General features: G+C 37.5%; 1 protein-coding gene and 1 non-coding gene across 4 annotated transcripts in view; one reads left to right on the top strand and one right to left on the bottom strand.

The window, feature by feature from the left end:
* Positions 1-14889, bottom strand: part of RSBN1L (round spermatid basic protein 1 like) — a 68692-nt gene that overhangs the window by 41776 nt on the left and 12027 nt on the right. The window contains exon 1 of one of the 3 annotated variants that reach the window (XM_060632315.3): positions 6897-7739. The exons of the other annotated variants lie outside the window; for them this stretch is intronic. Coding sequence (XP_060488298.2) covers positions 6897-6963 — 67 coding nt within the window. The 5' untranslated portion in view covers positions 6964-7739. Of the gene's footprint in view, positions 1-6896; positions 7740-14889 lie in introns of those variants that run through there. 3 annotated transcript variants of the gene reach the window in all.
* On the top strand, positions 3067-3173 carry LOC132679918 (U6 spliceosomal RNA). Its single transcript, XR_009610404.1, has one exon. It is a non-coding gene; the product is annotated as a U6 spliceosomal RNA (small nuclear RNA).

Here is a 14889-nt window from a genome sequence, read left to right as displayed (position 1 = left end):
CACAGGAGCTCAGTTGGAAGAGCATGGAACTCGACCTCAGAGTCATGAGTTTGAGCCCCCTGCAGGGTGCAGAGATTACTTAAATTTAAAAAAAAAAAAAAAAAAAAGAGAGAGAGAGAGAGGAGAACAAAGAATGGAATTCACAGTGGTAGCCCCCCTCTCCACATACACACCAAGCACATCATCATGAAATTTTAGTTTCAAGAGAAGATCCTAAAAGCCTCCTGAGGAATTAAAAAAAAAAACACAAAAAACCAGATCTCACATAAAAGATCAGATAACAGTGTGGAACTCAACACAATAGTAGATGGTAGAGAGCAGTAGGACGACAAGTGCCTTCAGAATGCTGAATGAAAGTAATGTTTAACCTAGAATTATAGGATCTGTCAAACTATCAACCAAGTACAATGGAAGACATGATCACACAAGCAAAAATTCAAACATTGTTACCACACACACCCCCTTTCTTAGGATACGCTTAAGTAAATTAAGGAGTAAACAAAGAAGGAAAAGGAAAACGGCATGAGACCAAGGAAACAGGAGACCCACCACAGGAAGGCACACAAGAAAGTATCAGTACGAAAACTGTGTAGTTGGCTTAAAGGATAACCAGTTCAGGTATAGAGCACTGCACAAACCACCTCCAAGAATAAAAGGGAATTGCCAGATTATCTCTTACTACAGAACACAAAGAATAGGGCAGAAAATGAAGATGCCAATACATATAAATAGAACTTCCTGGACTTATAATGGGATTTCGTCCCAATAAACCCTTTCATTGTAAATTGAAAATACTGGGGTGTCGGTGGTTCACCAACCATGGTTCACAGTTAAGTGTCCGACTTTGGCCTCAGGTCATGATCTCATAATTCATGGGTTTGAGCCTCACAGAGGGCTCTGTGCTGACAGCTCAGAACCTGGAACCTGCTTCAGATTCTGTATCTACCTCTCTCTCTTTGCCCGTACCCTGTTCCTGCTCTCTCACTCTTGCAAAAATAAATAGTTAAAAAAAAAAAAAACCAAAGAAACATTTTTTTTCATTAAGTCAGAAATGCATTTAATACACCTAATTTAACAAACATGCTCAGAACCCTTACATTAGCCTACAGTTGGACAAAATCATCCAACACAAAGCCTATTTTATAATAAAGTGTTGGATATCTCAAGTAATTTATTGAATATTTCACTGAAAGTGAAAAACACAATGGCTGTATGGAGACAGAATGGTTGTAAGCATATGGGTTGTTAACCCTCATGACTCCATGGTTGATGGGGAGTTCACCTCACTGCCACACCCAGCATCACCAGAGAGTACCCTACCACATATTACTAGCCCTGGGAAAAGATCAAAATTCAAAAATATAGTTTTTACTGAATTATATCACTTTTGCACTATCATCTAGTCAAAAAATTCCAAGTCACTGTAAGTCAGGGACCAATATGTATGAAAAGAAAGGCCATTTTTAACTATTACGAAAATCCAGAAGGCCATACAGAAAAGGATCTCTGATTTGCATTGAACAGTATTTGCAAAGTCATAATAGGCACTGATTATTGCACTTTAACTAAGTTTTATGAAATCACTGGTTAGGAAAGAAGCTAGGTTATAAAAGTGCTAAATTCTTATTACCCTTAACAAGAATGCAATATAGTGTGTCTAAAACCGATCAGTCAAAAAATAAAAGCCACTATGAGCATTTTATTCAGAAATTTGGAATTAAACGATGAGAACTAAAAGAGTTAACAACTGGGGGTAGGGGTAGGGAATGCAAAGAGTTAGGGCCATTTCTCATTATAAACCTTTCAGTATTTAATTTTTAAAAATTTTATTTTTTGAGAAACAGAGAGACAACAAGAGTAGAGGATGGGCAGAGAGAGAGAGAGAGAGGGGGAGAGGGGGAGAGGGGGAGAGGGGGAGAGGGGGAGAGGGGGAGAGGGGGAGAGAGGGAGAGAGAGAGAGAGAGAGAGAGAGAGAGAGAGAGAGAGAATCTTAAGCAGCCTCCACACCCGCACAGAGCCCAATGTGGGGCTCGATCCCATAAACTGTGAAATCATGACCTCAGCAGAAATCAAGAGTTGAATACTTAACCAACTGAGCCACCAAAGCATCCCGATTTGATTTTTTAGATTAAATTTTATTTTTAAAATTTACAAAGTCATGGCCTTCCTTTCAAAAACCCATCTCCCCATTCCAGTCGTGAGAAAACCATCAGACAGATCCCAATTGAGGGACATTTTATAAAATGCCTGACCAGTACTCCTGAAACTATCAAGATAATCAAAAGCAAGAAAAATCTAAGCAATTGCTGTAGCCAAGAAGAGCCTAAACAGACATAATGACTAAATGTAACGTGGTACCCTGGGTGGGGGATCCCTGAACAGAAAAAAAGACATTATGGGGGGCATCTGGGTGGTTCAGTCAGTTTAACATATGACTTCTGATTTTGGCTCAGGTCATGATCTCACAATTCATGAGATCTGGCCCTATGCCAGCTCTATGCTGACAGTACAGAGCCTGCTTGGGATTCTCTCTCTCCCTCTTCCCCTCACCCACTCACTCTCCCTCCCTCTCTCAAAAATAAACTTAAAAAATTTTTTCTTTAACATTTATTTTTGAGAGACAGAGACAGTGCCAGTGGGGGAGGGGCAGAGAGAGAAGGAGACACAGAATCTGAACCAGGCTCCAGGTTCTGAGCTGTCAATGCAGGGCTTGGACCCACGAAATGCGAGATCATGACCTGAGCCAAAATCAAGAGTCAGACGCTTAACCAACTGAGCCACCCAGGTGCCCCAATAAACTTTTTTAAAAAAGGACACTGGGTAAAAACTAAGGAAACCTGAATAAAGTATGTACTTTGGTTAATGATAATATATCAATATTCGTTCATCAATTGTGACAAATGTATCATACAAATATAAAATTTCAAGAACAAGAGAAAGTGAGAAAATTTCAAGAGAAAATTTTTCTATAAATGTAAAGCTATTCCAAAATTGAAAGCTTAATAAAACTTATATTTATCTAAATTTATAAAGGAAAAACTTAATTGTAAGAAAGAAATATAGTGCTTGCTTGCCTCAGCAGCACATATACTAAAATTGGAATGATACAGAGAAGATTAGCATGGCCCCCAAGCAAGAATGACATGCAAATTCATGAAGCATTCCATATTTATGGGACAGACAGTGGCTGTACTTGTGGTGATCACAGCATATGTATAAACTGTCAAATCACTATTTTGTACACCTGAGGCCAAAGTGCCATTGTATGTCAACCATAGTCAAATACACAGACACACACAGGTTTGTGCATGAGGCTAATGTGACATTGTGTGTCAACTATACATGCATACGTAACACAGACACATGTAGTTTGTGTGCATGTGTAGATAAATTTCACTCTATGTAATGGACAGAGTTCCAAGACACTGTTAAATAAAAACAGCAAGTTGCACAAAAGTGGTAGAATATTTAGGCTTTTGAAAATAGGCTACATATTCTTTTCTGTGCATGTATATGTACACATGTACATATGTAAATGCATTGAAAAAAATCTGGAAGGAAGAACACAAAATACCTAACAGGTTTGCTCCTATGGAAGGAACAAAAGAACTTTAAAAAAATTTTTTATTTATTTATTTTGAGAGAGAGAGTGAGAGAGAGAGAGTGAGAGAGAGAGAGAGAGAGAGAGAGAGAGAGAGAGAGAGAATGCACGCACGCACAAGCGGGGGATGGCAGAAAGAAGAAGAGACAGAATCCCAAGTAGGCTCTGCACGGTGCAGAGCCTGATGCGGGGCTTGAACTCACAAACCGTGAGATCATGACCCGAGCTGAGATCAAGAGTCAGACGCTTAATCAACTGAGCCACCCAGGTGCTCCAAAAGGAACTACTGATTCTTATTTTAGGTAATTCTAAATTATCTGAAATTTCTACAACAGAAAGGGATTCATATTTATACTTATGTAATTAAGTTGTTAGCATACATCTCTTTCCTGAAAGAAGAACTGATAATTTCATGTTTAGACAAATTTTTTTTAACTAGATTTACAGTTGAGCACCTGGATGGCTCAGTCAGTTAAGCATCCAACTTTGACTCAGGTCCTGATCTCATGGCTTGTGGGTTTGAGCCCTGTGTTGAGCTCTGTGCTGACAGCTCACAGCCTGGATGGAGCCTTCTTTGCATTGTGTCTCCCTCTCTCTTTGTCCCTCCCCTGCTTGCATTCTGTGTCTCTTTCTTTCTCAAAAATAAATTAACATTAAAAAAAAAATTTTTTTTTTAAAGATTTAGAATCACTCAAGATGCATCAGAAGGAAAGAAATAAGAAAAAAAAAACAAACCACTTCAAAATAAAAGAGTGAATATGTAACCTAACACACAAACACACATGAAAATAATGTTACTTTTTCCAAATTCCTTACTTCATTAAAATTGTTCAAGTGTATTTCTACTTCACTTTTATATACATTATCTCAAGGTTATGTTATAGTTAACAAAAAGAACAAAAGGAGAAAATATGATGCAATTATACATCTATTCTCAATATGTATATATGCATGTACTACTTGTTAGATTTAATAGCTTTTAAGGAAAAGAGAGAAATCCATAAATGACTCATTAAACCACAGAATTCTGTATAAAGAAGGATCTTCATGTAGATTCATTAAATTTTTTTTTTAAAAGATGTTGTCAGAGGGGTGCCTGGCTGGCTTACTCAGTAAACTCTTGATCTCAGGGTCTTGAGTTCAACTCCTCCCATGGGCATAGAGCTTACATTAACAAATAATAATTAAAAGTAAAAAACAGGGGCACCTGTGTGGCTCAGTCGGTTAAGCACCTGACTTCGGCTTTGGTCATGATCTCATGGTTTGGGAGTTTGAGCCCAGTGTCATGCTCTATGCTAATAGCGTGTAGCCTAGAGCCCACTCCAAGTTCTGTGTCTCCCTCTCTGTCCCCTTCCCGCTCACGCTCTCTCTCTCTCAAAAATAAACAAACATTAAAAAAGTAAATAAAATAGGGGCATTGGGTGGTTCAGGTAAGCATCCGACTTCAGCTCAGTTTAATGATCTTGTGGTCCCTGAATTCGAGCCCTGCATCAGTCTCTGTGCTAGCAGCTCAGAGCCTGAAGCCTGCTTCAGATTCTGTGTGTGTGTGTGTGTGTGTGTGTGTGTGTGTGTGTGTGTGTGTCTCTGCCCCTCCCTCACTTGCACTCTTTCTCTCTCGCAAAATAAATAAATGAATGAATAAATAAATAAAAATTAATAAAATAAAAAAAATAAAGTGTCATAAAAATCCACACTACCTGTTCTTTTTTTTTTTTTAATGTTTATTTATATTTTTGAGACAGAGAGAGACAAAGCATGTACGAGGGAGGGTCAGAGAGAGAGGGAGACACAGAATCTGAAGCAGGCTCCAGGCTCTGAGCAGTCAGCACAGAGCCCGACACGGCTCTCACGGACTGTGAGATCATGACCTGAGCCGAAGTCGGCCGCTTAACCGACTAAGTCACCCAGGAGCCCCTCCACACTACCTGTTCTTAAGGAGTGTTGGTAGAATTTTCTACTGAAGACTTCAGTTACAATACATTCTTGTACCACAAACCTCAAATAGGCTTCACGCTATGAGTTTTTCCTGCTTTGGGTATGTGCCATGATTCACACTGTAATAATACAGTCTATGAAATCAGTTAGTCTGAACAACAACACTGATCTCCTTAAACACCTTCCCCAGATAGGAGTAAGTATAGCTAGAAATAGATCTGAAAATAAGCAATAAATAGAAGAAAAAGAGAAATAATACAGAATTTAAGTGGGGAAGTAGAAGGGAAGGTAACATTACAAAAATGGAAAGAGAAAGATAAAGGATATAGTAAAAAGGGGAGCAATGCCTTCTCAGCCCTTTTTTCTTGGTCCTTACTGCAAAAGACATTACTAACCTCTTCTTCAAAATTCCTCCCTAAGTCTCAGTGGTACTGCACTATCCTGTCTACTCAGTAACTCACGATCCTACCATCAAAACTTGCACATTCTCATTAGGATCTACCTTGGGCATGCTTCTTTCTCTCTTCTTTTTCCATTGAAGAAAATGCATTCCTATGATTCAAACTATAACCGTTAGGTAAATGAATCCTCAGACTAATATCTCAACTCAGCCTCTTGGCCAAGCTCTACCACTTATTTCCATAAGAAATATTTAACACCTTGGGGGGTGCCTGGGTGGCTCAGCAGGTTGAGCACTAGACTCTTGATTTCAGCTCAAGTCATGATCCCAGGGTCATGTGATCAAGCCCCACCCTGGGCTCCATGCTAAGCATGGGGCCTGCTTGAGATTCTCTCCCTCTGCCCCTCTTCCCTGCTGGCGCTCTCTCAAAATAAAAATAAAATAAAATAAAATAAAATAAAACTATTAAAAGAAAAAAAAGAAGTATTTAACAACTTGGGATGCCTGGCTGGTTCAGTTAGCAGAGCATGTGACTCTTAATCTCAAGGTTGTGAGTTAGATTGAGCCTTACACTGGGTAAAGAGATTACTTAATGTTTTTAAATCTTAAAAAAAAAAAAAAAAAAAAGAAATACTTAACATTAAAATTACCATCTTTCTCATATAAATAAAGTTCAAGCTCTCCTTTTAATTCCTTGTTTATGTTAATGGCACAACATCCTCCAACATCCAAATTCAAAAAATTCTCAAAAACCTTTATAATACTTCCTTAACGTTATAATATTATATACAATAACATATTATATATAATATAATAACATATATATTATATATAATAACTTTCCCTAACATTAAATCACTTTCTCAGTTCAGTCTATTTTTCCATTGAAATATGTCTATCTTCCTTTCCCTTTCCATAACTGATTACTTATCTTTTGAAACAAGTGATCTTCCTACTTACAGTTTCTCTCTCCACCAATCCACTCAGCAGTGACCAAAAAATATTCCTTGAAAATATAGTTGATCATGTCACTCTCTTCTACTTTAAACAAATGAACAAAACCACCCTACATAAAAAGAGAAAATTCCCACAGTATGCCATTCAAGAATCTACATATTCAAGACACATTTTAATTTCTTCTACTCTTCAACCACATGTATATCTACACAAGATTCCAGACTGATTCATTAGTACAACTTACTCCAATATTTTTGTTAATACCATTTAGTTAGGATGCCTTTGCCCATCCCAATTCTTGTTGACCAAAATCCTACACATTCTGCAAGAATCTACCTGAAATTCAGCTTTCCATTAAGGACTCTTTGGTCCCTTCAACTTGAAATGACCACTGCCTTCTTCTCCCTCTCTTACGATTTGAATTGTTTGTGTACCTTTTTTATCTGCTCTGTTGGATTATAAACTCTTTCTTGGTTATTATATCTAATGTATCTTTGTTGTCTTCTATAGAACCCAGAATAGTGTTTTGCACATAATTGATGCTAAAAATGAATGAGGATTCCAGAGGGCAAAAGAAAAAGGGTTAATATAAGTAGGAGCAAATTATTACCAATAATCATCTGAAGGGTCAGCAATCAGAGAAGACACCCCCCCAAAAAAAGCAACACGCAGAAACAGAAACAAGATGAGTAACAATACAAAGTGCCTCTTACATTGCAGCTAATAATCTTTCCAATTAAATTATACATCTTGAAGGAAAGAAATACAAACAACTTTTCTCTCTGCATTCCCCTACACAATACCAAACATATGGCAGGCAGTAAGTGTTTGTTGAATCATTTAAGAAAGAAGCAGAGGACAAATTAGAGAAACTGTGATATAATTTAAGAAAGTAAATGCTTTTATCAGTATTTTATATGACTCTAAAAATAAGTAATAAAAAAATAGAGCTCTGACAAAAATCAATAAGATAGTGTTGAAGCGGGACAGTTGCCAGAAAGTCTTCCACAAAATTAGTTTTTTTCATAGGAAAAAATTAAAGATTTCACTTATTCTCCTCATTTTATAGAGAATAAAAGTCAGGGCTCAGAGCAGATAAGATGTTCTCATGCACAGAGACTAAGTGGCAGAACTAGGAAAACTCCCAAACAGGTCCAATAGGAGTTAAAAGCTCCTATTACTACACTATAGGAAAGAAAACCAAAAACATATAATTCTTTGGACCACAAATGTTTCATTGAATTTAGCTAATCGTAGATAGTTCCTAACTTAAACCTGCACACGGAAGCAGCACCATTTCTACCTCTTCCGCACTACATCTTCATAAGGATATAGTAACATTACAGGGGAAGGAATAACATAGAAATGGGTTTCAGAAACTTGGAAGGCAAAGAAGAAAACCTTCCTTTCCAATTAAAGGACGGCTGAGATGTGACAGGCATGAGGCAGATGGTATTTAAAATACCTGATGCCTCCTCTGGAGTTGTCTGCTCATCCATAGTGAGGGGAAAATGCTAAAAGAGTGAAAGGTCTTCATGGACCTAATTGTAAAAACTGCTACATGTCATGAACCCTGAGATGTGAAAGACTTGTGCAGTTCCAGTAAGTAAGAACTGAAGGACTTGGGAACTGCTAACCTGTGAGAGGGCTGCAAGCTTCTGCTGCTTATACTTGCAAATCAGGGGCTTCTGCTCACTGAGCTCTGATGACCCTTTCTCTTCTAGTGTTTCCCAATTCTGTGCTTCTATTTTCTTATGAAGGGGAAAAAACTTAGTATAATGACTCATACAGCAACAATGTCCTATATTTTGTACAGTAATGCAAAAAATGTTTCTGCCTGAACATATTATGAGGAAGTTCAGATTGTACAATACTTATCTCTTACTATTCAGGGAAAGGCAGGCTGCTTTGGCTAACATATTGAGACCAAAAAAACAAGGAAGAGAATGTTGAAAATGATATAGTTTAAGACAGCTGTGTATTAAGAAACTCTAAATGTACTGTAATATGTTGGAAATAACTCAGGCTTTGTAATTAGACATATTTAATTTCCAGTTCTGCCACTCACTGACACAAATTACTTACTAATCACGTTGTGCCTCAGTATTAATTGTTAAAGATCACAGCACTTATCTTTTTAGACTTTTTATGAGGATTAAAGGCAACATATGCATTATTTCCAACTATCCCCAGTTTATATTGCAGGCACTTGACAAAAGAAGCTATCATCATTAAATATAGATTATTAGGAAAGCATTTAGTAATATGCATACACTGACAAAATAATAATAGTATGGTAATAGTATAGTAATAATCACAAGAATACAATCCCTAAAAGGAGAACAAAAAAATTAATATAGATGTACCTACATGAAAGCCAAACCAGGCATAACATGAAACAGTGGTCTGGGCGCCTTCCTGTACCATAATTAAAAATTTCAGGTCAGGTTTTCTTCACTAATCTACCAGGAAGACCTGCTTCTAAAACAGAAGTAAATACTTCCTCTCCTCTCTATATATTATAAAAGAAAGATATAAAGTAGCGAGACATTATATTTGGTATCTAGATTTGGTATCTAGATTGTATTCATTGAATTTTATACTACAGCTGTCATATAAAATGTGACCCACATACAACCAGGGGCATTCTAGACCTCTAAGTCAACATTACACAATTACTTTAATTAAAACTATATTCTATAATGCAAACAGTAAACTATATAGTTCTTTTTGTATAATGATAACAGCATATATGAGAATCATTGCTTTTATTATATACGCTTATGTTTTTTCATGCAACCAATTAAAGTTCTAAATTTTAAAAAGTTATGGGGCACCTGGGTGGCTCAGTCAGTTGAGCGTCGGACTCTTGACTTGGGCTCAGGTCATGATCTACAGTTGTGAAATAGAGCCCCATGTCAGACTCGATACTGGGCATGGAGCCTACTTAAGATTTTCTTTTCTTTTCTTTCTATTCTTTCTTTCTCTCCCCCCCCCCCCCACCCCTCTGCCACTTGTGCATGCACACACACGTTCTCTCTCAAAAATAAGAGTCAAGAGCTAAAATAAAGATGTTTAGCAATATATAATGTCAGAGCTACAAAGAGAATCAAATATCTAGAAATTATTTCCTTCTTTGTTTTATGACATTGTATACGTGTTTTCCTATCCAATTCCTATCCAATTCTATGAATGTTACACTTCAAATAAAGCTCTCCACCTAAATTCCTTCATCTCTTTACTGAAATCCTACCACACTATCCTTCAAAGATTCGCTCAAAAATCCCATCCTCCCTGCCTACCTGCATTTCCACAAGTACCACCTCTACTTTCCATTTGTCTTGTGGTATTCAACTTACTGCACTAATAATTACTTTTTCTAGTATCCTGCTAGATTAAGGTACTTGAAGGCAGAAGCTTTATATTGTTGTTTTTGTCATTTTATTAAAACCTACCACAGCACCTAAGCACTAAAAATATTTGTCAAGCTGAACAGTTATACCGTGCTAATAGAGATCTCAGATTTCAAAGACAAACACAATGCTTGAAGTACCACAAGGAGTACCATAACTTCCTGAGTATTACTAAGTATCATACTGTAATTCAACTATTCCTGATTATGAAGAATTGGTAGCCTTTCACTATTATATAATTACATACCCAACTACTAAGTGTATGTAGAAAACCCAAAAGCTTTCTTATATACCAGTAACAATCTGGAAGAAACTCCCCAAAATAAAATAAAATGCCAGATGAAAACTCATAATCTGTATTAAAAATCAGTACACTTTATGGAGACATATAACAATACAAGGGTAGGTCAGGGTACCTGGGTGGTGGAGTTGATTAAGCATCTGACTTTGGCTCAGGTCATAATCTCACGGTTTGTGAGTTTGGGCCCCGCATTGGACTCTGTGCTGACAGTTCAGAGCCTGGAGCCTGCTTCAGATTCTGTGTCTCCCTCTCTCTCTGCCCCTCCCCCACTCACACCTCTATCTCTCTCACTCAGAGATAAATATTAAAAGAAAAAAAAAAAAGAATATAAGGGTAGGTAAAGACATACATGTAACTTTTTAATTTTTTTTTTTTTTTTAATATTTATTTTTGAGAGACAGAGTGTGAGCCCGGGAGGGACAGAGAGGAGTCACAGATCTGAAGCAGGCTCCAGGCTCCAAGCTGTCAGCACAGAGCTCGACACGGGGCTTGACCCATAAGCCCTAAGATCATGACCCGAGCCGAAGTCAGATGCTCAAAATGACTGAGCCACCCAGGTGCCCCCCCCCCTTTTTTTTATTTTAAACGTTTATTTTTGAGCGACAGAGCATGAGTAGGAAAGGGGCAGAGAGAGAGGGAGGCATAGAATCCAAAGCAGGCTCCAGGCTGAGGTATCAGCACAGAGCCCAACACAGGGCTCGAAGTCATGAACCACAAGATCATGACCTGAGCCGAAGGTGGATGCTTAACCAACTGAGCCACCTAGGTGCCCCAAAACATACATGTAACTTTTGAATATAAAGAAAATTCTGTAATTAAAATCTGCCCTTAATTTAATCAACAAATTTAATGAAACACCCTAAGTGATTAGTGGGTTGGGAGAGTGGACTTTACAAAATAATTCTCAAGTTAAGCAAGAAGGAAAAGTAAGAATAAGGGCACTTTGATCCAAACCTCAAATACAGAAGTTTTCAAAATGCACTATAGTCCTAAAGGTAAAACCTAAAACTATAAAGTATCTAAAAGGAAACATAGGAGAAAAACCCTTGTGATCCTGGGTTAGGCAAAGCCCTCTCAGTTAAGACACAAAAAGCACATTCCATACAAAAAATAAATAAATTATAAAGTGGACTTCATCAAAATTAAATTTTTCTGCTATGAAAAAAGTGTGAAGGACAACATTAAGAGACTGAAAATTCACAGAATGGGAGAATACATTCATGAAATACATATCTGATAAAGAACTTGTACACAGAATAAAGAACACTCACAATTTGAAAATAAGAATAACAGATAATCTGAACAGATACTTCACCAAACAAGAGACAAGGATGGAAAATAAGTACATAAACGATGTTCAACATCAGTAGTCATTAGGGAACTGCAAATTAAAACTGCAATGAAATACTGCTACACCCACTAGGATGACTAAGATTTAGTAAACTGACATCAAAAGTTGGTGGGTATGAAAAAAAGTACAGCAACTTTAGAAAAGTATGGCAGTTTTTTATGAAGTTAAACATAAACTTACCATACAACCCAGTGATCCCATTTCTAGATATTTGCTCAAGAGAATGAAAAATACATCTACTACAAGATTCGTCTGTGAACAATTGTAGCAGAAACAAAACCCAAAAACCAGAAACAATCTAAATGTCCATCAATGGTGAAATGAAAAAACAAACCTGTGGTATCTCTATGCAATGAACTCAGAAATAAAAGAAATGAGGGGTGCCTGGGTGGCTTAGTCGGTTAAGTGTCCAAATTTGATTTTGGCTCAGATCGTGATCCCTGGGGTCATGAATGAGATGGAGCCCAATGTTCTCCATGTTGAGTGTGGAATCTGCTTAAGATTCTCTCCCTCTGTCCCTCCCCTGCTCACACTCACTCTTTCTCTAAAAAAATAAATAAATAAAAAATTAAAAAAAAGGAATGAATTGATTACTGCAACAACACTAATAAACCTCAAAAAAGGAATATCCTAAATGAAAGACACCAAACATGAAAAAGACAGTGTAGGATTCAACTTTTTTGACAATCTGGAAAAGGATTTCCATTTATAATGCCATTACAGATATGGTAAACACATGCAGATTAAAACCGTAAAATATCCTCTTTGTGTAATGTATTGATAAGCTTCATTTGTTTGACATTAGAGTATATAAAATGTCAATTCTGGTAACTCAAGCTGAGTCAAACACAATACAATTAGTATCATCTACAGAGTCTTTCTAGTTCCTGTGCCCTTAATACCTGCCTTTTGTACTCACTTGACAATTTTACCATCGTCTGTGAGTTGCTGGTCAACATCTCATCCCGTTATCACTTTTCTGCCGTTCTTAGTTGGAAATACGTGCCCAAACTTTCCTGAATAACAGGCAGACATCTCTTCTGAGCAGGCAGAAAGGGCTGACACGTAGTATTACTCATTCATTTCCGAAATAGTTATTGAGGACCCAGAGGTACCCTGACCTAAAAAGAAGAGAACCACAGCCCCCAGTTTTCACAGGTTATGTCTAGTGAAGAAGACAATTAATTGATTAAAATGAAGTGAAGAAGATAGAAGAAGTGCAAGGTGACGTGGGAAGAGACAGCAAGGGGACCTAACCTAATCTAGAGAATAGCAAAGGCCTTCCTTTCATGTGGAGTCCTGATAGATGAGTGTAGTCATTAGCTAGGTGCAGTAGAAATGTGGAACTAGGGAGGGTAGAATAATGGGTACAGAAAGTCCTAGGCAGCAAGGAGCACTGAGGAGAAGCTGAAGAGCTAAACAAGAATATGATCATTCAGAGAGTTGGAGGACATTTTGGGATTTGAACATCATGTCATAAAGAGAAAAGTGACATGATCACATATGCATTCAGATCTCTAGTTATCACTTAAGGCTGTAGCATGAAGAACGAATTGAAAGATCACAGACCTGAAGTAGGGATTCCAATAAAGAGGCAGTTATATAATGATCTAGGGTAGAGATAATGGTAATTTGAACTAAGACTAGAAAGGACAGTGAAAGGACACAGATATGAAAGATAGTGATTAGAACTGACAAGACTTGGCTACAGGTTAGACAAAGGTAAAGTGTAGAATCCAGTTTTAAAGCTTGAGCTACTAGATATATGATGGCATTGAGATAAAGAACATACACAGCAAGACAAATTTGAGTAAGGAAGGCTATGGGTTTTGAACATATTAATTTTACAGCTCTACGGAATATCTAATAAGGATTATGTCAAGGAGGCAGTTGAATCTATGGATCTAAAACTCCAAACTAAACTAAGATTTGGGGAGTGCTAACAACAGACATTAGAAAACCAACAAGGAGATTAGCAAAGTCAGAGAGAAGAGTACTGTAAAAGAGCCCCAAACTAAACCAAATACTAAGATAAGGAAAGAGATAAGAAAAATGGTGGGGGAGGCCGGAAGACGGAGGACAAATGTGAGATAAATTGTTAAATTGTTAGGCCATGTCTAATCTTGATTTTTTTTTAGAGCCCTTTTAAAGGCTGTGAACAGCTGGTTACCTAAGAACTAAGACAGGATCTGAAATTATTTGTTCCTCACAAAAAAAACAGTGGTTGTTACCTGCTACTATCAGTGACTTTTAAAATGGTCCCCTCCACATACACAATACTGAAACATACACACACTCACTGAACAGAATCTCCTAAACATTTTAAAACTTTAGGGGAGCCTGGGTGGTTCAGTCGGTTGGGCATCCGACTTTGGCTCTGGTCATGATCTCACAGTTCATGGGTTTGAGCCCTGCGCCAGAGCTCTGTGCTGACAGCTCAGAGCCTGGAGCCTGCTGTGGATTCTTTGTCTCTCATTCTCTCTGTCCCTCCCCTGCTCATGCTTTGTCTGTCTCTCTCTCAAAAATAAACATTAAAAAAAATTCTTTTTAATTTTTAAACTTTACACATTGACTCACCACTAACTGGAGCTTCATGTAATAAGAACTCTAACATAAGGTACTTGATTGTATCTCAAACTTATATACATCGTTTCCAACCAGGTCTCCTGCAAGCTTACCCACATTTTTTCAATGATATGCTTATTTTCTCCATCTGAAACAATAAAATACATAAATCCTTTGTTGCTATGTATTTGTATTTATGAAGCCCTATCATACATTCCCTTTCAAAATCTTTTCTGGGGTGTCTGACTCAGTCAATTAAGTGTCTGACTCTTGATTTCAGCTCAGATCATGATCTCACAATTTGTGAGATGGAGCCCTGTGTCAGGCTCTGCGCTGACAACAAGGAGCCTGCTTGGGATTCTCTCT

Source organism: Panthera onca, chromosome A2, assembly GCF_046562875.1.
Source record: "Panthera onca isolate mPanOnc1 chromosome A2, mPanOnc1 haplotype 2, whole genome shotgun sequence".
NCBI lineage: Eukaryota > Metazoa > Chordata > Mammalia > Carnivora > Felidae > Panthera > Panthera onca.
This window is presented reverse-complemented; position numbering and strand designations above follow the sequence as displayed.